The sequence below is a fragment of the Macaca fascicularis genome, chromosome X, assembly GCF_037993035.2.
Source record: "Macaca fascicularis isolate 582-1 chromosome X, T2T-MFA8v1.1".
NCBI classification, from domain to species: Eukaryota; Metazoa; Chordata; class Mammalia; order Primates; family Cercopithecidae; genus Macaca; species Macaca fascicularis.
In genome coordinates this window covers 160522092-160545944 of record NC_088395.1, presented here as the reverse complement: position 1 = coordinate 160545944, position 23853 = coordinate 160522092, and the positions used below count along the sequence as shown (strand labels likewise).

Genomic DNA, 23853 nt, shown 5'->3' with positions numbered 1-23853 from the left:
TCCGGTGTCATAGCTGTGGGATCCGGAAGTAAAAACATACAAGCCCCGCCCCGGGAACACGGGAAGCCGGCGAGAAGTGCGAGGTCGCGGTAAGGCCGCATCCCGCTCCGGAGAGAAGTCTGAGTCAGCCAGGCTCTGCAGGCCCGCGGAAGCTCGGTAATGATAAGCACACCGGCCACTTTGCAGGGCGTCACGGCCTACACGCCCCCTCGTCTCTCGGACGGCGGCGTCTAGCCTCGGGGCGCTCGGCCGCCCCGCCCTCTCCGGGGGAGGAGTCAAGAAGAGACTGCCCAATAGGGCCGGCTTGACCCGCGAACAGGCGAGGGTTTCCGGGGGAGCGGCGCGCCAGAAGGCCCCGCCCAGGAGCCGAGGGACAGCCCAGAGGAGGCGTGGCCACGCTGCCGGCGGAAGCGGAGCCCTCCGCGAGTGCGGGAGGCCGCCGAGGCAGGCGGGAAAACCGGACAGTAGGGGCGGGGCCTGGCCTGGGCGGCGATGGGGATGCGGGAGCACTACGCGGAGCTGCACCCGTGCCCGCCGGACATTGGGGATGCGGAGCAGCGGCAGCGGGTATGGCAGGCAGCCGGCGGGCCGGCCTCCAGCGCAGGTGCCCGAGGGGCGGGGCTGGCCTGGGATGCGCGCGCACCTGCCCTGTCGCCGCCCCGCCCGCACGAGGGGTGGCGGTCGAGGCCCCGCCCCGCACGCCTCGCCTGAGGCGGGTCAGCTCAGCCCAGGCGCCCGCCCCCGCCCCCGCAGATTAAATGGGCCGGCGGGGCTCAGCCCCCGGAAACGGCCGTACACTTCGGGGCTGCGAGCGCGGAGGGCGGCGGCGACGAAGCGCAGGTAACCGGGCGGGCGGGCGCCGCGCAGCCGGAGGAGCGTACTGCCCGGCGCTGCGCCGCGCGGCGGTAAAACACACGCTGTTTGTTCGAGAGGGTCTTAATCCGTTTATACCCCGCACCTCTTCTCTTGAGCCCCTGAGACCCCGAGAGCGAAGGGGACTTGCCGGCCGGGGTCTCCCAGCTTGGCAAGGGGAGGGCTGGAGCTGAACTCCGGCATCTGCATCATGTCCCTTGGTCCAGGTCATTGTGGAGTTCCCGCTACAGTCGGGAATGAATGGTCCTGGGCGCATAATTCCGTGCCCCACAAGGATTTTACTTGGTTGTCCAGAATTTACGCTCTAGCCGGAATCCACCAATGCTTTGGGTAATTTTGTAATGTACACCCTGAATGAAGGTTGCCTGGGAGAGTGTGGCTGGAGCCCAGAGCCAGCAGTTTCTAACCCATCAAGCACTCCCCAATGCCCAGCCGTTCACAAGGAGTGGCTTGGGTGATCAGGTGTCATCCCGGTGAGACCCCAGAGGAACTCTCAAGAAAAGGGCTAACTTCTCAATGCTCTCCTGTTCTTCTGCCTTGTTAACGAGCCTCTCTTCTACCAGACAGCGTCATGGCAGAGCAGGTGGCCCTGAGCCGGACCCAGGTGTGCGGGATCCTGCGGGAAGAGCTGTTCCAGGGCGATGCCTTCCATCAGTCGGATACACACATATTCATCATCATGGGTGCATCGGTGAGTCTCTCCCAGGCCCCAGTCTTAAAAGCCAGGAAGTGCCTGCTCCATGCCTCAGCTTTTCCAACTAATTGTTGCAGGACCACACAGGCTCTGCTAAGTTGAGCTCCTCCTCCCGCTCCTGCTAGTGTGCCAGGATCATCCCAGCTCTACCTGATGTGCATGTGCACTTGCAAGACATTTCTTTTTTTTTTTTTGGAGACGGAGATTCGCTCTGGTCGCTCAGGATGGAGTGCAGTAGCCCAATACTGGCTCACTGCAACCTCGGCCTCCTGTATTCAAGCGATTCTCCTGCCTCAGCCCCCCGAACAGCTGAGATTACAAGCATGCACCACCACACCCGGCTAATTTTTGTATTGTTAGTAGAGACAGGGTTTCACCATGTTGGTCAGGCTGGTCTCAAACTCCTGACCTTAAGTGATCCGCCCGCCTCGGCCTCCAAAAGTGCTGGGATTACAGGTGTGAGCCACTGCACCTGGCCACAGGACATTTCCGAACCCTGTGCCTAGCCTCTGAATGTAGCCCTTAGTCCTGGAGTTGCAGGCTCTTTAGGGACTGTCTAGATGGACTTCTTGGGGAAAACAGGGAATGCTATTCATTCTGTGGTTTATTTGAAACCTCTTCATGCCTTAACAAGTGAGTTCCAAAGGCAGGATCTGAGGCCTGATCTCTGCCTCTTCACTAACACTTCAAGTTCTGTCAATACAAACACTCAACCTTTCTTTAAACGCTATCTCTTTGCCTCAGTTTTGAAAGCCTACCAAGAAGCTCTGCCTCACCCCACCTGGCCCCAATTGTCCAGCTTGTGGAACCGCCATTTTGCACTCATAGGAAAGACCAAAGAATAGTATAGCATGAGGATTTCCGTGGGAGGGGAAGGAGGGGTGGTCCTAGGACAACCATCACCCCAGACTAGAGCACCCTCCCCTGTGTCCCATGGGGCAGTGAGACTATGCAGGGGCTGGTGGAACAAGGGCTTCATCTCAAATTACACGTGGTCTCAGTTTTCACTTTTAACCCTGGATGCACTCAAGAATCTGTCTGCTCACTACTGTATGACCACCTTTGCCATTAACTTACCTTGTAACTTGAGAAGGAGCTCTGTCAAAACTAGTTAGCTCTGCCACATTGTGCACCCCTCAGTGCTGGATGAGCTCAGTGGTTCTTTGTTCACATAGACAACGCGTTGTCACACTTTGCCAAACCTACTCCTTGACACCTTTGTACTTCTGATCAGAACTTAGAAAAGGAGAGCCAAAAAGGAATGAGGCAGCCGAGGGAGAAGGGCTCTGCCAGTGGGAGAGTAAGGAGGGGCCGTTGTCTTTTGACTCCCCGTAAGCCTGAGACCCGGGAGAGGTACCCAGGTGGAGCCCACAGTAGATTGGACTTGGCCTTATCCCCAGCCTCAGCCTGGTCCCCTCAGAAGAGCCATACCTGGCCGGGCGTGGTGGCTCACGCCTGCAATCCCAGCACTTTGGGAGGCCGAGGCAGGTGGATCACCTGAGGTCAGGAGTTTGAGACCAGCCTGGCCAACATGGCAAAACCCAGTCTCTACTAAAAATACAAAAATTGGCCAGGTGCGGTGGCTCACGTCTGTAATCCCAGCATTTTGGGAGGGCGAGGCAGGCGGATCACAAGGTCAAGAGATCGAGACCATCCTGGTCAAGATGGTGAAACCCCATCTCTACTAAAAATACAAAAATTAGCTGGGCGTGGTGGTACGTGCCTGTAGTCCCAGCTACTCAGTAGGCTGAGGCAGTAGAATCGCTTGAATCAGGGAGTCAGAGGTTGCAGTGAGCTGAGATCGTGCCACTGCACTCCAGCCTGGCTACAGGGCGAGACTCTATCTCAAAACAAAAAGAAAAAGGCTGGGCGCAGTGGCTCACGCCTGTAACCCCAGCACTTTGGGAGGCCAAGGCAGGTGGATCACGAGGTCAGGAGATGGAGACCATCCTGGCTAACACGGTGAAATCCCGTCTCTACTAAATATACAAAAAATTAGCCGGGCGTGGTGGCGGGCGCCTGTAGTCCCAACTATTCGGGAGGCTGAGGCAGGAGAATGGCGTGAACCCAGGGGGCAGAGCTTGCAGTGAGCAGAGATCGCACCACTGCGCTCCAGCCTGGGTAACAGAGTGTGACTCCGTCTCAAAAAAAAAAAAAAAAGAAAAATAACAAAAATTAGCTAGGTGTGGTGGCACCCATCTGTAATCCCAACTACTTGGGAGGCTGAGGCAGGAAAATCGCTTGAACCCGGGAGGTGGAGTTTACAGTGAGCCGAGATGGCGCCACTGCACTCCATCCTGGGCGACCGAGTGAGTGAGACTCCATCTCAAAAAAATAAATAAATAAAAAGAGCCGTACCTTCATCGGCCACAAACCTTAACAGCTAGGACTCTGACTGTTAAGCCCTTAGTCCAAGAAGCAGACTGGAGGAGAAGGTAACTGAGGTTGCTTTCTCCTCCTTTCCCCGTCCCCACCCCATGCTGCCACAGGGACACTGCAACAGAGCAACTCAGACCGTAATGATGGCTTATGACTCCAGGCCTTCAGCTCTTATTAGACACCTCATTGAGAGCATGCAAGCTTGCTGTGTGACTTGGAGCAAGTGTTTTCCTTTCCCTGAACCTCAGCATTTCGTATAGCAAATGACAGCTTTTGAAAAGAGTGCCCAGGGTCCTTAGGCTTTTCCAAGCTGATTGTGTCATTTCACTGCCTTCGCCTGTGGCCAGCTTGGGGTTGGGCAACTTTGTTTTGTTGAAATCAGTAGGGTTCCCCTTTGCTCTCTTCTGCTCTGAGAGTGACAACCTGAGGCTTTCAAAGCAGAAATAGGAAGTGCCAGCTCCAGCACTGTGGGTAGGGGACAAGGGGTCCTGTCTCTGAAGAGCCTCGTGGTTTGTTTCTTCCTCTTCCTGCTGGAGGGGGAGGTGGGAGGTGGTGTGCTCAGGCAGCACCTGGAACAGCTCCCGCTCCCAGGCTCCTTCTGCTCTTGATGCCTCACTCAATGTGGGAGGTAGGCAGGGTGGCACTTGAGGGCACACGATCCTAGAATGTGCTGCTCCAGGAAAGCAGCCCATTCTCCATTCATTCAGCAGACAGCGATTGGGTACTTCTGGGCCACAACAGCCAGTCCCTGCCCTCCTCATGGGACCTATGTGTTATTGTGGCCAGGAAACCATGGCAAGTAAGCAGACGAGCAAGAGCACAGGCTGGCGTGTGTTTCAGAAGATACACGTGGGCCGTGTGTCCCCAGCCCCCCAGAGCACATAGATCCCACGAGGAGGGCCTGGAGAGCACCCACACAGAAGGAAGAGCAAATGCCCGGAGCCCCAAGTTGGGAACAAGCTCAGCATGACCTAGAAACTGAAAGTAGGCAAGTGGCTGGCAGACCCACAGCCTGGGCAAGCGGGACACCCTGGGGCAGGCTGGACCCACGTGGCCTTCCTCTGTCCCTTCCTCCTCCCTGGCCAGCTTACCTCACACTTGCGCACACACCCAGCTTCCTTCCTGGGGGCCCTGATGGCACCTCAGAGTTACCAAGTGGGCCACTTCCCGCCTTCTCAGGACTCCCACCCCTACCAGAAAGAGAGCCAAGGTACTTACTGCCCCCTTCCAGAAAGCTCTGGCCTTGTAGACCAGTGTGCACCTGGAACAGCATCTTTCCCCACCTGATGGGACCTCGATGAGGCCGGAGAGCCTCACAGGGAGTGAGGGGAAGAGACTGGGACTGAGAGTCTGCAGGGTATTCACCTCTCTGGGCCTTAGTTTCCTCACCTGGATCACAAGGGCCATGGGCTTGGGCTTGATGGGCGTTCAGGACGCATCCCAATGATGAGCCTGTGTGAGGGATGACCCAGCGGCCCCCGCCCCCACTTTCCTCGGAACTTTTCTGGGCTGACTTCCCCATTGGTCTGATAAGATTCTTGCTGTGTCATGATGATGTTGGCACTTCCCCAAAGCCCCAGTGACTCATGAGCCCCTGGGTATAGGAGGGAGGCCCTTTTTTTGGTTTTTCAGCTGAACTAACTCAGCAGCCCCCAGGTTCTCTGGACCCAGTGGCCAGGAACCAACTGGGCCCCTGCCAAGGCCCAGGGCTCCACCCAGGGAGTCTGGGCAGGTCCTTGAACCCAGTGACCCTTGGGGATGGGATGGCCCACCCTTGCTGGCCCTCCAGCAGGCATTGCACTCTACCATGAAACACTCATGCCAAGACAAGGGCTGCAGCGATTTGGGTTTATAAAACAGACAGGTCATGTCCCAGGTCCCTTTGCCCTGGCCTAGCCAGAGATCGGTAGCTGGAGATCTTCATCATGTCTTGCTTCTGCTAAGTCACCTTGTGTCCTTGGGCAGATCCCTCCCTTGCTGTGGTCCTCGGGAGAGAGGAGGGCATGGGGAAGAGGAGAAGCTCCCAGCTGCTTTTCACTAAGGACCCCTTGAATTGCCCCCACCCATGTGGTGCGAGTAGACCCCTGACCAAGCTGTCAGGTTTCCCGATGTTTTTTCGTGTTTGTTCCTCCAGAAAATCCCACTAGAGCGTCGCTGGGAGGGCAGGGCTACCCCTGAGCCCTCAGGAGAGCAGCTCAGTCCGGCTCAGCTTAGCTTAGCTTAGCTCCCCATAACCATGGGAGGGAGCGGCCTGCCTTCCCCCACCCCCGCTGTCCTCCGACTTACCTCACCTCGCCTCTCAGGTGACTTGGAGCCCAGCAGATAGTCGGTTGCAGGGGCTGAGCTGAAACAAGGTGAGCAGGTTCAATCTGCAGTTAATCCCAAAAGGAGCAGCAGAAACAAACAGCCTGGAGCGTGGGGCTGCTGTGACTCAGCACCTTTCTGCCACCAGCACCTTTCTGGAGTCTGTCCCGATGCCTCCCAATCTTCTGGAATTTGGTCATGAGCAAACATGACCTGCTTTGGGTGAGGCTTAGAGGTATTTGCAGGCTGTGGTTCTTACCGTTTATTTCAGGGTCCAGTTCCCAGCAAGCTGGTCCTTTCTGTGTGTGGGGCCAACCGTGAGTTGATGTGACATGGGCAGTGTTCCCCTCCCCAGCCCCGCTTATGGCAGGGTGCTGTGAGGAGCTGAGTGGAGGAGCTCCTACCCCAAGGTGAGGGGTCGTCTGCTGGACTTTGAAGGATGCAGCAGTGAGAGGTCCATGTGGCTGCAGTCCTGGCACTGAGCTCACCTGAGGAGGGTCGGAAGCGGAGCAGGGCCCCTGAAGAGCGCAAGCACACAAGGAACCCACACCATAGCAATTTCCCTCCTGGAAGCCCTCTGGTGGCTTCCTAACCGCCTGGCTCTGGGCGGGTGCATTTGTCCTGGTGGCTTGGCCCCCATTCTGTAATGGTTTGCAGAAATGGACCCATCCATGGTTGCAGTGCCTGATCGCTTTGAAGGGCATGTCTTCTTTTTTCATGAAATGGAGTCTTGCTGTCATCCAGGCTGGAGTTTGGTGGCGCGATCTGGGCTCACAGCAACCTCCGTCTCCCGGATTCAAGCAATGCTCTTGCCTCAGCCTCCCGAGTAGCTGGGATTCCAGGTGCCTGCCACTACGCCCGGCTAATTTTTGTTTGTTTGTTTGTTTGAGATGGAGTCTTGTTCTTTCACCAGGCTAGAGTGCAGTGGCGTGATCTTGGCTCACTGCAGTCTCCACCTCCGTGGTTCAAGCACTTCCCCTGCCTCAGCCTCCCGAGTACCTGGGACTACAGGCGCGCACCACCACACCTGGATAATTATTTGTATTTTAGTAGAAATGGAGTTTCACCATGTTTGCCAGGCTGGTCTCGAACTCGTGACCTCAGGTGATCCACCCTCCTCTGCCTCCCAAAGTGCTGGGATTACAGACGTGAGCCACCACGCCCAGACTATTAGTTTTTACTGTGTTTTAATGAAATATATGTCATGGGCCGGGCATGGTGGCTCACGCCTGTAATCCCAACACTTTGGGCGGCCACAGCAGCTAGATCACAAGGTCAGGAGTTCGAGACCAGCCTGGCCAACATGGGGAAACCCCATCTCTAGTAAAAATGCAAAAATTAGCAGGGTATGGTGGCAGGTGCCTGGAGTCCCAGCTACTCAGGAGGCTGAGACAGGAGAATCACTTGAACCCAGGAGGTGGAGATTTCAGCGAGCCGAGATGGCACCACCGCACTCCAGCCTGGCCGGCAGAGTGAGACTCCATCTCAAAAAAAAAGAAAAGAAAATATATGTCATGAAGAACACGAATGGTGCAGATCTAGCTTGTTGATGACTTTTCACAAACTCAGCACAGCCACAGAAACTGCTCCTAGATCAAGAAACAGAATATGCTCTGCACCCAGGAAGCCCCCTCACCTGGGGCCCTCACAGTCACTGGCCCCCAAAGGGTGATTTCTGACCCACTGCCCACCCTCCGCTTCATTGTTGGTTTTCTCGCCCTCTTTTGTTGGTGCGCAAATCTTAACTGTACAATTGGCTCTACACCCTCATCACAATAAAGGCCATTGTCATCTCCCCAGAAAGTTCCTGGGTACCCATTCCCAACCAGTCTGCCCCTGCTCCAGGCAACTGCTGATCTGATTTCTGTCACAATGGATTGGTTTTGCCTATTCCAGAACTCCATGTGAGGGAGCTCACAGAGGATTGCATCTCTGATGCTGTGATTTCCCAGTGTTGCTGAGTAGTATCCATTGTATGTATGCACAGTTTGCTGGGTCACGTGTTAATTCAAATGTTTGACATGTTTCCAGTTTGGGGCCGCTATGAACTAGGGCTGCTGTGACCATTCGTGTGCAGGTCTTTGTGTAGACTTGCGCTTTCGTTTCTCTTGGGTACTACCTAGAGTGGAACGGCCAGGTCACATGCTAGGTGTGTGTTTCACTTGATCAGAGGCTTGCAGACTGTCGGGGAGCACCCGCACCACCTCACAGTTCAACCTTAGCTGTTTTCATTTTCTTGCCTTACTGCACTTTTCTTGTTCCTGATTGCTTAAAGGAATTATTAATATTTCAACATTTCCCATAAGTGTGATGCCTGTAGTATTTGTAAGGATGATGGTTTTGGGCGTTTTTATTGTTTGTTTTTTTGTTTGTTTGTTTTTTGAGACGAAGTCTAGCCTTGTTGCCCAGGCTACAGTGGTGCGATGTTGGCTCACTCCAACCTCTGCGTCCTGGGTTCAAGCGATTCTCCTGCCTCAGCCTCCTGAATAGCTGGGATTACAGGCGTACATCACCACGCCCAGCTAAGTTTTGTATTTTTAGTAGAAATGGGGTTCCACCACGTTGGTCAGGCTGATCTCAAACTCCTGACCTCAAGCAATGCCCTGCCTTGGCCTCCCAAAGTGCTGCGATTACTCCCAGCCATAATCGTATTTTATAGATGCCCTTTATCAAGTTAATGAAGTTCCCTTGTATTCCTCCTCTGATAAGAGTTTTATCATGAATAGGTAATTTCTGAAACACTTTATCTACATTTGTTGGGTTAAGCAAGATTGCTAGATTTCAACAATCAAAATAGCAGTAGGCAGAGAGTTCTTAGAGGTTTTTTTTTTAATCTCCTAATACAGTGAATTTCAATGATTGATTTTTTTCCTATGTTAATATCAAACAAACTTTTTATTTACAGAATAAACCCAACTTGGTTGTGATGTGTTACCATTTTTAACATTGCAGGATTTGGTTTGCTGATGTTTTCTTTCTTTTTTTTTAAAGAGACAGGGTTAGTGGGGCACAGTGGCTCATGCCTGTACTCCCAACACTTTGGGAGGCTGAGGCGGACAGATCACTTGAGCCCAAGAGTTCAAGACCAGCCTGGGCAACATGGGGAAACCCTGTCTCTACAAAAAATACAAAAAATTACCTGGGTGTTTTGGCATGTACCTTTCAGTCCCAGCTACTCTAGAGGCTGAGTTGGGAGGACTGCTTGAGCCCAGGAGGCAGAGGTTGCAGTGAACTGAGATTGTGCCACTGCACTCCAGCCTAGATGACAGAGTAAGACCATGTCTTAAAAAAAAAGGGGGGGTCAAAAAAGAAAAACTCCTGGGTTCAAGCAATCCTCCCACCTTGGTATCCCAAAGTGCTGGGGTGTGTGAGCTGTGCCCAGCCTGCTGATATTTCATGTGGGATTTCTGCATCTGCATGTGTGTGTGAATGAGGCGTGTGAGTTTTCCCATGTGCCTTTCTCATCAGGTTTCCATACCAAAGCTCTGTAGGCCCCATAAGGTGGCTTGGGAAGTGTTCCCCTTTCTTCCTTCTGCAGGAAGAGTTTGCTTCGGGCTGGAATTCTCTTGTGCTTGCATTTTGGTAGAACCCACTGGCAACACTCTATGCGAGGGGGTGGTTTATGTAGGAAGATTTGTGGCCATTGTCCCCTCTCAGGTCCATTGCTCTGTTTTTTGTTTGTTTGAGATGGAGTTTCGTTCTTGTAGCCCAGGCTGGAGTGCAATGGCTTGATCTTGTCTCACCGCAACCTCCATCTCCCAGGTTCAAGCAATTCTCCTGCCTCAGCCTCCTGGGTAGCTGGGATTACAGGCATGGGCCACCATGCCCAGCCAATTTTGTATTTTTAGTAGAGACAGGGTTTCTCCATGTTAGTCAGGCTGGTCTCGAACTCCTGACCCCAAGTGATCCGTCCGCCTCGGCCTTCCAAAGTGCTGGGACTATAGGCGTGAGCCACCGTGCCTGGCTGTTTGGTTGTTTTCTTGTTTTTTGTTTTTTGTTTTTCGAGACGGAGTTTCACTCTTGTTGCCCAGGCTGAGGTGCAGTAGTGCAATCTTGGCTCACTGCAACCTCCACCTCCCGGGTTCAAGTGATTCTTCTACCTCAGCCTCCCGAGTAGCTGGGATTACAGGCATACGCCACCTTGCCCAGCTAATTTTTGTATTTTTAGTAGAGATGGGGTTTCATCATGTTGGCCAGGATGGTCTCAATCTCTTGACCTCATGATCCACCCGCCTCGGCCTCCTAAAGTGCTGGGATTACAGGTATGAGCCACCGCGCCCAGCCTGTTTCTTTTTTTATGGAATCTCGCTCTTTTGCCCAGGCTGGAGTGCAGTGGTGTAATCTCGGCTCACTGCACCCTCCACCTCTGGGTTTCAAGCAATTCTCCTGCCTCAGCCTCTCAAGTAGCTGGGATTACAGGCTTTATTTATTACAGGGATTATTAGTCACCACACCTGGCTGATTTTTCTGTTTTAGTAGAGACGGGGTTTTGCCAGTTGGCCAGGCTGATCTCAAACTCCTGACCTCAGGTGATCCGCCTTGGCCTCCCAAAGTGCTGGATTATAGGCGTGAGCCACTGTGCCCAGCCCCATTGGTCTGTTTTAGTAGGTTGGATTTTTCTAGAAATTTGTCCATCTCATCTAGGTTGTCAGACAAGGAATAAAATTCATAAAACCCTCTCTTGTTTCCTGTCTGGGGTTTTGTCTTATTGTACCAGTTGTTTATGCCCTTTTAAAAAAGCAGCCATGCCAGACGGTTGTCTGTTTCTATTAGTCTTTTTCAAACACCAACTTGCGGCTTCGTTCATCTTTTCTTTGGGTTAGCTTTTCATTTTATTAATTTTACTTGTCATTATTTCCTTCCTTGTAATTTGGCTTGCAATTCTATGCTTTTTCTCACCTTTTTTTTTTTAATTTTTGGAGATGGAGTCCCACTGTTGTCACCCAGGCTGAAGTGCACTGGCACAATCTCAGCTTACTGCAGCCTCCGCCTCCCGGTTCAAGTGATTCTCCTGCCTCAGCCTCCTGAGTAACTGGGATTGCAGGTGCCCACCACCACACCTGGCTAATTTTTGTATTTTTAATAGAGATGGGGTTTTGCCACATTGGCTGATCTTGAACTCCTGACTTCAGGTGATCTACCCACCTCGGCCTCCCAAACTGCTGGGATTATTTGTGTGAGCCACTGCGCCTGGCCCTTTTTCTCACTTCTTAAGTGAAATGCTTAGCTCCTTATTTTTGAGCCACTCTTTTTTGCTAATGTAAGCATTTGAGGTCACATCTCACAAATTTGGCTACATGATACTTCTGTCGTCCCTTAGTTCTACTGAATTGAGTTTTCAGGCTTTCTTCTGGAACACAGGAGATGCGTTTATGCCTTCTGGGTCAGGGGTGGAGAGCTGGCACAGGCTTGAATCTCGGGGCTCTTCTGTCTGTATATCAGGCAAGACAGATATGCTTATGGCCCAGTAGTGATCCTGAGTAGTGCCCAGATCACCAAGGGTGGAGGATGATGTATGTAGGTTGTGTCCCCAGCCACTTCTAACCACACACCTATTCCCTCTGCCACAGGGTGACCTGGCCAAGAAGAAGATCTACCCCACCGTCTGGTAAGTGTGTCCCCCCACTGCCCTTGTGACCTCCCGCCAGGGACAGGCCTGGTCCTGCCCTGCCCGCACTGGTTACGTCTGTTCTGCCCTCAGGTGGCTGTTCCGGGATGGCCTTCTGCCCGAAAACACCTTCATCGTGGGCTACGCCCGCTCCCGCCTCACAGTGGCTGACATCCGCAAACAGAGTGAGCCCTTCTTCAAGGTGAGTGGCCTCAGGGCCTCCCCCGGCCTGGTTCTGCCCTCTCTGCCAGCCCCCAGCATGGCCAGCTTCAGGTGGCCACCAGGGTACCTCCCCCCATCCCATCCCGGGATGCTCTCCTCGCCTCCTGCCCCGCCCCCCCCCCGCTCTTGTACTTCCTTGAGACCCCCATTACCAGCTCCATGACCAGGACTCACGGGTCCTATCCTGTTGTGCTCTGCTGCGTTTTCTCTGCCAATCACAGTTAGGTGTCATGATTTTGGAGAGAGAGCTTTCTCCAGTGTATTTCTCCCAGGTCAAAATGTCCTGAAATCTGGCCTGTGTCCTAAGGCACAAGGGTCCCAACCTGGGACAGTGTCTGTGCTGCCTCCTTTGGCCTCCCTCTCTCTGGATGTGCAGAGCTGCTGAGATGGGGCTGAACCCAGTGTGGGATGGGGACACTGACTTCTGAGGGCACCCTCCCTGGGCCTCCAGGGAAGACCCTCCACTTCCCTGGGACAACACACACGAACTCCAAGACAGGGGTTGACATCTGTCTCTGTCTGTCCGTCCGTGTCTCCCAGGCCACCCCAGAGGAGAAGCTCAAGCTGGAGGACTTCTTTGCCCGCAACTCCTATGTGGCTGGCCAGTACGATGAGGCAGCCTCCTACCAGCGCCTCAACAGCCACATGAATGCCCTCCACCTGGGGTCACAGGCCAACCGCCTCTTCTACCTGGCGTTGCCCCCCACCGTCTACGAGGCTGTCACCAAGAACATTCACGAGTCCTGCATGAGCCAAATGTAAGGCTTGTCCTTGCCGTCCCTTCCTGCCTCCCAGGCTGGCCCAGGCAGTGCTCCCCACCGCGATTGTGTCAGGGGCCGGGGATCTAGGCAGCCTGTCTGTCCCCTGCAGCATCCATGGTGCCGGGGCCATCCCCACTGGGACCACAAGGTGGCAGCATCGCTCCACGAAACGCTCACCACCTGCCTGCTCTGCTTCCCCAAAGGCCCGGCCAGGCCGCAGGGTGGCAGCCTCGCTCCGCGAGTGCAGCATGGCCCACGCTGGGTGGTTTCCCAACCCAGGCAGAGGCTCTTGTTTTCTGGCTGGCTTTGAATGCAGGGGTAGTAAAACAAGGGTCCTCTTCTCATTTTCAAACCAATGAGGAAGCCATGCCTTGGACGCCTCCTCCTTCTGCTCCCCTATGGGCCTTCAGGCTACTCCGACCCACTGGGGACCCAGCATGAGGCAGGAGGGGAACGGGCCCCCAGCAGCATGCCAGCAACACCACCCTGGCACCCAGGGTAGGAAGGCTTCCCAGAAGGTGTTGAGCCAGAGGGTCACCTGGGAACACAAGGCAGGGGAGGTGGCCATGGAGGCGAGGAGTTTCTGACCCCTACTCCCCTGGGAGGGCACCTGAATGATGCAGCTCTGACCCTCACTCTCTGAAGAGGGGTTCAAGGGGGTAACACAGCTCCGGGCTCCCAGCAGAGGCTGGAACCGCATCATTGTGGAGAAGCCCTTCGGGAGGGACCTGCAGAGCTCCGACAGGCTGTCCAACCACATCTCCTCCCTGTTCCGCGAGGACCAGATCTACCGCATCGACCACTACCTGGGCAAGGAGATGGTGCAAAACCTCATGGTGCTGAGGTGGGGCCAAGCCCTGGCTGGGGGACCAGGGTGGGGGTGGTGCTCAGGGGCCTCACCTGGCCCACTGCCTCCCCGAGGACGTATTCCTCCAGAACTTGGACAAGGGTGACCCCTCACATGTGGCCGTTGCACCACAGAGGACCAAGGGCGGTTCCTCCACCTTGCCCCTCCCCGCAGATTTGCCAACAGGATCTTCGGCCCCATCTGGAACCGGGACAACATCGCCTGCGTGATCCTCACCTTCAAGGAGCCCTTTGGCACTGAGGGTCGTGGGGGCTATTTCGATGAATTTGGGATCATCCGGTGAGAGCTCTTCCCCTTTCCTGGGAGGCTGGCACAGGGTGGCAGAGCCAGTAACCCTGCAGGGCTGCCCTTCCCTGTCTTGGGGAGCTTCTCCTCACCATGCAGTTCAAAACCTGAGTGTCTGAGCTGTCAGATGGGGCTGGAAAGGGCTGGACCCCAACTCAGCCAAGCACCCCAGGGTTTCATGATTCAGTGACAGCATCACCATGTCCTTCCTTGATTTAAGGGGACCTGGAAGACAAGGGGGGCCAGGAAGTGAGTCTTGCAGCTTGTCACTAGGAAGCCTTGTTTGGGGCCCCCCGCCCTTGAACCAGGTGAACAGGGCCGGGAGCTAAGGCGAGCCCCGGCCTCTTCTGTCCCCAGGGACGTGATGCAGAACCACCTCCTGCAGATGCTGTGTCTGGTGGCCATGGAGAAGCCCGCCTCCACCAACTCGGATGACGTCCGTGATGAGAAGGTGGGGGGTGTACCCCAGTCCCCAGGACCACGCCCCGTCACGGGCCCATCTGTGACGAGGCACTGAGCAGGGGTGTGCATGTAGAGCAAGTGTCCTCAACCCCGGAGAAGTCACCAGCTCTGAGCACAGCTTGGCCTCCCAGAGGTGACCTGGACTGGCAGTCACGAAGCCCAAGTTGTCATGTCCCAGGTCTGACAGTCACTGTGTGACTAGGGAAGGCCGTTGCCTCTCTGGGCCTCAACTTGTCCATCAGAATAGACTTGAGATGGACCAGGGTGGTCCTGGAGGGCCCTCAGGGAGGGGCCCTGAGCTGGGCCTCTGGCAAGGTGAGCAGAGCCAAGCAGGGGCCGCCTTCTGCCCTGAGGGCTGCGCATCTGTGGCCAGAGTCATCCCTGCACCCCAGCTCAACACCCAAGGGGCCCATTCTCTCCCCTGGCTTTCTCCCAGGTCAAGGTGTTGAAATGTATCTCAGAGGTGCAGGCCAACAATGTGGTCCTGGGCCAGTACGTGGGGAACCCCGATGGAGAGGGCGAGGCCACCAAAGGGTACCTGGACGACCCCACGGTGCCCCACGGGTCCACTACCGCCACTTTTGCAGCCGTCGTCCTCTATGTGGAGAATGAAAGGTGGGATGGTAGGTGACGCCTTCAAGGCCCAGCAAGGCGGAACTGGGCATGCCCTCGGGAGACACCCCTCGCTGGGGTCAGACCTGCTTGCTGCTGGGCAGGGGAGCCAGCCGTGCGGGACACGGGACCCTGCTACAGTTGCTTTCACGTTTGCCTGTGTGGGCACTGGAGCTCCCACTGAGACACTCACGCCCTGGTCCACACCCCGAGAGCTGGTGCCGAGGCTGCCCTTTCTGCCACGCAGGAGTGCCCTTCATCCTGCGCTGTGGCAAGGCCCTGAACGAGCGCAAGGCTGAGGTGAGGCTGCAGTTCCATGATGTGGCCGGTGACATCTTCCACCAGCAGTGCAAACGCAACGAGCTGGTGATCCGCGTGCAGCCCAATGAGGCTGTGTACACCAAGATGATGACCAAGAAGCCAGGCATGTTTTTCAACCCCGAGGAGTCGGAGCTGGACCTGACCTACGGCAACAGATACAAGGTGCCCCACAGAGAAGGAGCAGCATGGAGGGTGGGGGGCCTGGACCCGGGGGACTCAGCATGGTGGCAGGCAGTGACATGAGTGAGACACCCTCACCCTCACAGAACGTGAAGCTCCCTGACGCCTACGAGCGCCTCATCCTGGACGTCTTCTGCGGGAGCCAGATGCACTTCGTGCGCAGGTGAGGCCCAGCTGCTGGCCCCTGTGTGCCTGTGGGGAATGGGGTGGCCTTTGCCCTCCCTCCTTCCCTGTGTGCCGGCCTCCCAAGCCCCATACCATGTACCCTCAGCGACGAGCTCCGGGAGGCCTGGCGTATTTTCACTCCACTGCTACACCAGATCGAGCTGGAGAAGCCCAAGCCCATCCCCTACCTTTATGGCAGGTGAGGAAAGGGTAGGGTCTGGGGGCAGAGCCCAGCAGGCAGGGGTGGGTTGAGGGTGGAGCTGCCTCATGCCTCTCCTCCACCCGTCACTCTCTAGCCGAGGCCCCATGGAGGCAGATGAGCTGATGAAGAGAGTGGGTTTCCAGTATGAGGGCACCTACAAGTGGGTGAACCCCCACAAGCTCTGAGCCCTGGGCACCCACCTCCACCCTCGCCATGGCCACCCTCCTTCCCGCCGCCCAACCCTGAGTCGGGAGGACTCTGGGACCATTGGCCTCAGCTGCACATTCCTGGCCCTGGGCTCCGGCCACCCTGGCCCGCCCCTTGCTGCTGCCACTACCCAAGCCCAGCTACATTCCTCAGCTGCCAAGCACTCGAGACCATCCTGGCCCCTCCAGACCCTGCCTGAGCCCAGGAGCTGAGCCACCTCCTGCGCTCACTCCAGCCCAACAGAAGGAAGGAGGAGGGTGCCCATTCGTCTGTCCCAGAGCTTCTCGGTCACTGGGGCTCACTCCTGAGTGGGGCCTGGGGCAGGAGGGAGGGACGAGGGGGAGGAAAGGGGCGAGCGCCCACGTGAGAGAACCTGCCAGCCTCAGTGCCACTTGACATTCCTCGTCACCAGCAACATCTTGAGCCCCTGGATGTCCCCTGTCCCACCAACTCTGCACTCCGTGGCCACCCTGTGCCACCCATAGGCAGCCTCCCTGTTACAAGAAAAGCAGAAGCAGCAGCTGGGACTCCTCCCAACCTCAATCCCCTGCCATTAAATCCGCAAACAGCCCCTCCTGTCCCCTTGTCATTTGCTTCCCTGAGGACCCATTTCCTCGTCCCACTCCCTGAGTCACCCGGGTGCTTCCTCTGTGGCCTCCCCACCTTGGGCTCCTCACCTCTCGTTCTGACCCCATGTCCAGCCGTGACCATGCCTGGTGTCGGAGACACTTCTTGAGTTCCCCTCCACTCCACGCATATTGTCATTGTGAGACCGGCTTGAGGTGCAAGGACGTGGGGTCACCTTCCACTCTTACTGTCCATGTCCCTGCCCCACCCAAGATGGTTTTCGGCAACACTGCCAGTCCACAGATCCCAGAAGTATTTAGGAAGGAGAGAGAGTGGGTTTTGTAACTGATATCAGAGGCCAGGGGGGATGGGATGGTCCACAGTGATACACAGCTACGGCCTGGCCGCCCCTTCCAGGCAGAAGGGCCCGAGTTTGGGGGCTGCCAAGGCACGTAACCAAGTGCCACACACCGGGCAGCTCTCAGCATAGGCTGATTTTCCCAGTTCTGGAGGCCAGAGTCCATGTTCCAGCACTCTCGTCAGAGGCCCAAGGGGAGGGTCCTTCCTGCCCTCTCCAGCTCCTGGGGAACCAGGCATCTTGGGCTGGTGGTCACCTCACTCCACTCACTCAGCCTGTCTTCTCATGGTCTCACCATGATACGGCTTCTCCTCTTCTGTGTCCTCGTAAGGACACCACTCCAGTATGACCTGCTTCTAACTCAAGTAATGATATCTGCAGACCACCTGTTTCCAAATAAGGTCACATCGGGAACTCCCAGGAGACATGCATTTGGGGGCCGCTGTTCAGCCCCTACACTGCTCCCCACACGGGCAGCAGCCCCTGGGTGTCTCAGTGCAGCATGTGTCGTGCCAGGGAGATGGCAAGACCAGACACTATGGTGCAAGACCTGTACTCGTGGCCTCGGTTCTAGGAGGTGAGGCCAGCAGGGAACAAAATGACCAGGTGGTGCTGGCCTTTGTCCTTTGCGGAGAGCAAACCAGTGGCCTGGAAGTGGCCAGGCAGGAGTGTTCTACCTGCAGCACGGGTGAGAACGCACACCCTGGGCCCTGCAGGTAGCAGGGCCCGATGTCCTAGGATGAAGGAGGCCTCTAGTGAGACCTGTGGCAACAGGGACACACACGCTGCATCCCGGTGTTCAATTCCTGCTCTTCCTGTCCCCTGCATGGGGAGTGGCACCTCTGAGTTTTCAGAGGGAGGAAGTATACGAAGTTCACTTGGACCCTAGATAGGTAAAGGAGCTTGATGGGGGCCAAGGCCAGGTCATGGGCTCTTATGGGCTCTGTGTGCATAAGATTGGAGGCCAAGCTTCCGCCACGGGGCAGTGGTTTTAGTCCTCTGTCCTGGTTCCTGTGGCTTCCAGAAGGGGCTGTGGCAAGGCTGAAAGCTGGGTTGGGCTGGGGACTGATGGCGTGTGGCAAGGCTAAGCAGGTTAGATTCCAGGACAGGGCACGACACCCAATTAAGACTGGGTGCAGCAGCTCACGCCTGTAATCCCAGCACTTTGGGAAGCCAAGGTGGGCAGATCACTTGAGGCCAGGAGTTCAAGACCAGCCTGGCCAACATGACAAAAATATGTCCCTACAAAAAAAGATACAAAAATTTGCCGGATGTGGTGGCAGGCACCTGTGGTCCCAGCTACTTGGGAGGCTGAGGCAGGAGAATCATTTGAACCTGGGAGGTGGAGGACAACAGGCAACTGTCCCGTCAGCTCTGAGCACCTACTTGGGTGGAGGCAGGAGGTCCCAGGTGAGGGCAGTGCTGGGGCCACAATGGGAGAGAAATGAGAGATCAGGCCAGGGCATTCCACTGTTGCCTCAGTTGCGGGTGCCTACACTGAGACAGGGACATAAGCCCCAGAAAACACACTACAGGAGCTGTACCCTGAACAAGAAGGCAGTCCTCCCCAGCCCCCTGGAGCTCACAGGAGCACTGAGGCCCTTGCCTGTGAGCCCAGATCCACCCTGGTCCATTCCACAGGGTGACTCAGCCTGCCCGACCCCTGTTGACCAGTTCAAGGCTGGAGCCTTGTTTTCACCCCTTCTCTGTCTGCAATGCCAAAGAATTCAGTTACAATTTGTTTTTTTGTTGTTGTTGGAGACTGGATCTCACTCTGTTGCCCAGGTTGGAGTGCAGTGGCTCAATCACAACTCACTGTAGCCTCCGCCTCCCAGGCTCAGGCATCCACCTACCTCAGCTTCCTGAGTAGCTGGGTCTATGGGCGTGAGCCACCACGCCTGGCCCGCAATGTCCTTTTTTTCTGAGATGGAGTCTTGCTGTCACCCAGTCTGGTGTATACTGGTGTGATCTTGCCTCACTGCAACATCCACCTTCTGGGTTCAAGTGATTCTCCTGCCTCAGTCTCCCAAATAGCTGAGGCTAAAGGTGTATGCCACCACGCCCGGCTAATTTTTGTATTTTTAGTAGAGACAGGGTTTCATCGTGTTGGGCAGGCTGGTCTCGAACTCCTGACCTTAGGTGATCCACCCGCCTCAGCCTCCCAAGCTGCTGGGATTACAGGTATGAGCCACTGCGCCCGGTCTGGCAATTTACCAGGCTTTTTGTTTGTTTTTGTGTGGGTTTTTTTGTTTGTTTGTTTGTTTTTGAGACAGAGTGTGGCTCTGGCACCCAGGCTGGAGTGCAGTAGCACGATCTCGGCTCACTGCAACCTCTACCTCCCGGGTTCAAGCGATTCTCCTGTCTCAGCCTCCTGAGTAGCTGAGATTACAGGTGTGCACTACCATGCCCAGCTAATTTTTACTTTTAGGAGAGACGGGGTTTCCCCATGCTGGCCAGGCCGATCTTGAACTCCTTACCGCGTGATCCATCTGCTTCAGCCTCCAAAAGTGCTGGGATTACAGGCGTGGGCCACCGTGCCTGGCTGCAATTTAGTCTTTTTTTTTTTTTTTTTTTTTTTTTTTTTAGATGGAGTCTTGCTCTGTCACCAGGCTGGAGTGCAGTGGCACAATCTCACCTCACTGCAACCTCCACCACCTGGGGTCAAGCGATTCTCCTGCCTCAGCCTCCCGAGTAGCTGGGACTACAGGTGTGCGCCACCACACACAGCTAATTTTTGTATTTTTAGTAGAGACAGGGTTTCACCATGTTGGCCAGGATGGTCTCGATCTCTTGACCCCATGATCCACCCGCCTCGGCCTCCCAAAGTGCTGGGATTACAGGCGTGAGCCACTGCACCCGGTCAACAATTTACTCTTAAGTGCACTCTACCTCGTGGGTCTTCAGAGGCCCTGGATTGGTGTCTCATCTCTCAAGGTTTCACCCCACGTGGGAGTGGGCAGGAACTGGAAAGAGCCCCCCTGCCAGACCTCTGACACTCGCAGTGTACTCAGAGCTTCACCTCCCAGCCCAGACCTGCAAATTAAGCCAGAGGAGAATTTCAAACCTAGCCTGACCCCTTCACACTGAGTCCCAGGTGCCACAGCAGCACAGACCCAAATGCCTTAGCTCCTCTGCTGCCAGTGTCTGACATCACATCAATTTGCGTCCAGCAACCACTGAAACCAGCAATGTGAGAAGCCCAGAGAGTACTTAAAACTCTCTCCAGCTCCTCTCCCTCCTTCCATCCGAGCCTGGCCCACTGCTCGGTGGCTGAGCCAGAAAGGGATGGGAGTGGAGAAGGGGTCTTCAGGCTGAGCTGCGTGGCGGCGACTGTTGCATTGTCTGCTCTGAGGAGCAGAAAAGGAGGGGGAGAGGCACAAATGGGGCGGGGCTGACTTGGGGCCTTTATTTTCTAGGCTCACCACTGCCCTCTCCCTGTGAGAAGCAGCCGGAAGGGATTGTCCTTCCTGTGCTGCAGGAAGAGAAGCTGAGAAACTCAGCTATGAGACCTGACCAGACCATCCCAGGACCACACCCAGACATACAGGCCAAAGCTGGGGTCCCTGAGAAGGCCTCTTGCCTCCTAGAGCTTCACTGCTTTCCCCTGCTAGAACACTTGAGGAAGCTTTGAGGGAACAAGAAGCAGACTGAATTCTGGCTTTCAGTAAGGACAGTTAGACTCTATGGCTGGATACAGTGTCTCACTCCTGTAATCCCAGCACTTTGGGCATGTTGCTTGAGCCCAAGAGTTCGAGACCAGCAGGGCAACATGGTGAAACCCTGTCTCTAAATAATACAAAAATTAGCCAGGCATGTTGGCACACACCTATAGTCCTAGCTATGTAGGAGACTGAGGTGGGAGGATCGCTTGAGCCATGATCACACCATTGCACTCCAGCCTGGGCCACACAGCAAGACCCCATCTCAAATTACATATGTATTATATATATAATTTGATATATAATATATATGATGTATACATAAATATAAAATATATATAATGTATATATAAATATGTATATGCACACATATATATTTGTAAGACCAAAATTTTCAGAGAAAACTAGGACCCCCATTATATAAATTAACCCCCAAGTTGCCTTTGCCCACCCAGGAACTTTTCCTTGACAGCCTTATAAAGCGAAGTGGACAGAAATCAAATCTTGAGGCCCCCAACTTGCTTCCCCATCATACTGAGAGTAAACCCAGAATTGCAACTGAGCCAGGGTTCAAATTCCCCGGGGTTGACCATGGAATCTTAAGCCTTTCACTTGGCTTAAGGGATCCTGAATGGGCAGTTCCCCAACGCCCAGTCTGGCAGAACCCAATGCTAACCCTCTCAGGAGAGACTCCTTCCTCATACAGGTACTTTTTAAAGCATGAGAGCAAGCACATCATCAGAGATAACTGGGCGCACCAAGAAACAACATTGCAAGAGAAACAATGAGCAATAGCGACAGATCATGCAGTCTTCCGGCGCTGGAATTGTTAGCCAGACATCATAAAATAACCGTACTTACCAAATTTAACGAAATAAGAAGTCATGGTGGGACAGCTGCAAAGAACAGGAAACTGTATAAAGTGATGTTGCCAACTTACTCTATCTGGTAAACCCAATAGAGTATCTGAAAATTACAAATAGAAGCATCTAGGCTGGCTGCAAGGCTCATGCCTGTAATCCCAGCACTTTGGGAGGGATCAAGCAGAGGGATTGCTTGAGCCCAGGGGTTCAAGGCCAGCCAGGGCAACAAAAAATACAAAAACTAGGCGGGTGTGGTGGCAAGTGCCTGTAGTCCCATCTACTCAGGAGGCTGAGATGGGAGGATCACTTGAGGCCAGGAGGCGGAGGTTGCAGTGAGCCAAGATCAAGCCACTGTGCTCCAGCCTGGGCGACATAGTGAGACCCTGTCTCAAAAAAAGGTAAAATATGAGCTTGTAAGTTTAAAAGTAGATGGACTGGTTTAGTGGCAAATTACGGAACATGAAAGAGAGAATGCGGGAACCAAAAACTGGCTCAGAAAAAAGTATTCAGAATACAACCCAGAAAGACAAGTTCAGGGAAGACACTGAAGACAGAGGAAGAAGCCGCAAGGAGAATGAGAAGGTGTTCCATGCATTTAACTGATTTCACAGAAACAGAAAAGAGCAAGTGAGGCAGAAGCAAAACTTGAAGATATAATGGTTGCTGGCTGGGCATGATGGTTGCTGGCCGGGCGTGGTGGCTAACACCTGTGATCTCAGCACTTTGGGAGGCCAAGGTGGCCAGATCACCTGAGGTCAGGAGTTCCAGACCAGCCTAGACAACATGGTGAAACCCCATCTCTAATAAAAATACAAATATTAGCCAGGCGTGGTGGCACTTGCCTGTAATCCCAGCTGCGTGGGAGGCTGAGGCAGAATCATTTGAACCCGGGAGGCAGAGGTTGCAGTAAGCTTAGATTGTGCCACTGCACTCCAGCCTGGGCAAAAGAGCAAGACTCTGTCTCAAAAAAAAAAAAAAAAAAAAGGAGCATGATGGTGAAGTGCAAACAAAAGCAGAGAATTTGCCACCAACATTTTCTCACCAAAAACTGTGTGCCTCAAGCAGAAGAAACCCAGTACTAGATGGAACAATTTGAGATGCAAGAAGGAATAATGAGCTAAAGAGGTCAATGTGCAGCTCACCTAAGTAGACATTGTCTGTTTGTAAATACGGATTTATGGGAACCCAACCACACCCATTTGCTTACATACTGTCTGTAGTGGCAGAGTTCAGTGGAGTCTTCCCTTGGTATCCACAGGGATTGGTTCCAGGACACCTGGGGTACCAAAATCCATAGATGCTCAAGTGCCTCATATAAAATGGCACAGCATATGATCTAGGCACATCCTCCTGTATACTTTTTTTTTTTTTTGAGACAGAGTCTTGTCTGTCACCCAGGCTGGAGTGCAGTGACAGACTCGGCTCACTGCAACCTTCGTCTCCCAGATTCAAGCGATTATCCTGCCTCAGCCTCCTGAGTCACTGGGATTACAGGTATATGCCACCATGCCCAGCTAATTTTTCTATTTTTAGTAGAGACGGAGTTTCACCATATTGGCCAGTCTGGTCTCGATCTCCTGACCTCATGATCTGCCCGCCTTGGCCTCTGAAAGTGCTGGGATTACAGGCGTGAGCCACCATGCCCGGCCGCTCCCATATACTTTTTAAATTTCTGTTTTTTTTTTTAATAGAGATGGGATCTTGCCATGTTGCCAAGGCTGGTCTTGAACTCCTGGGCGGAAGCAATCCTCCTGCCTTGGCCTCCCAAAGTGCAGAATTACAGGTGTGAGCCACCACACCCAACCCTCCCATATACTTGAAATAATCGAATCATTTCTAGATAACTTATAGTACCTAATACAAAATAAATACTACGTAAATAGTTGTTTCACTGTATTGCTGCTTGGTGTTTTGTTTTGTTTTGTTTTGTTTTCTGAGACAGTCCAACTCTGTAGCCCAGGCTGGAGTACAGTGGCCCCAATCTCAGCTCACTGCAACCTTCACCTCACTGGTTCAAGCGATTATTGTGCCTCAGCCACCTGAATAGCTGGAATTACAGGCACGCACTACCACCTGGCTAATTTTTGTATTTTTAGCAGAGACGGAGTTTTGCCATGTTGACCGAGCTGATCTTGAACTCCTGACCTCAGGTGATCTGCCCTCATTGGCCCTTCAAAGTGCTGGGATTACAAGCATGAGCCACCACACCTACCCAGTGCTGTTATGTGTTGTTGTTGTTGTTGTTGTTGTTGTTGTTGCTGTT

General features: G+C 54.3%; 2 protein-coding genes across 32 annotated transcripts in view; one reads left to right on the top strand and one right to left on the bottom strand.

The window, feature by feature from the left end:
* Window positions 1–6351, bottom strand: part of IKBKG (inhibitor of nuclear factor kappa B kinase regulatory subunit gamma) — a 37059-nt gene extending 30708 nt beyond the window's left edge. For all 4 annotated transcript variants that reach the window (XR_012430107.1, XM_074029712.1, XM_005595004.4 and 1 more), the window contains exon 1: window positions 6233–6351. The gene's annotated coding sequence lies outside the window, so the exon portion shown is untranslated. The remainder of the gene's footprint in view (window positions 1–6232) is intronic.
* Window positions 61–23486, top strand: G6PD (glucose-6-phosphate dehydrogenase). Of its 28 annotated transcripts, none has more exons than XM_074029693.1 (13): window positions 61–156; window positions 1437–1564; window positions 11821–11858; window positions 11952–12060; window positions 12621–12838; window positions 13527–13685; window positions 13863–13988; window positions 14352–14445; window positions 14893–15079; window positions 15316–15551; window positions 15656–15732; window positions 15841–15933; window positions 23282–23486. In XM_074029693.1, exons 2-13 carry the CDS (start codon window positions 1445–1447, stop codon window positions 23316–23318), a joined length of 1494 nt encoding a protein of 497 aa, XP_073885794.1. In that variant the 5' UTR covers window positions 61–156; window positions 1437–1444; the 3' UTR covers window positions 23319–23486. The 28 variants fall into 28 exon arrangements, 20 of the variants coding, with proteins under 20 accessions (XP_073885794.1, XP_005595070.1, XP_005595068.1 ...); XM_005595013.3 differs by lacking the exon at window positions 23282–23486 and adding an exon at window positions 16031–16714; XM_005595011.3 differs by lacking the exon at window positions 23282–23486 and adding an exon at window positions 16031–16714 and having other exon boundaries at window positions 13524–13685.
* The last annotated feature ends 367 nt before the right edge of the window (window positions 23487–23853 follow it).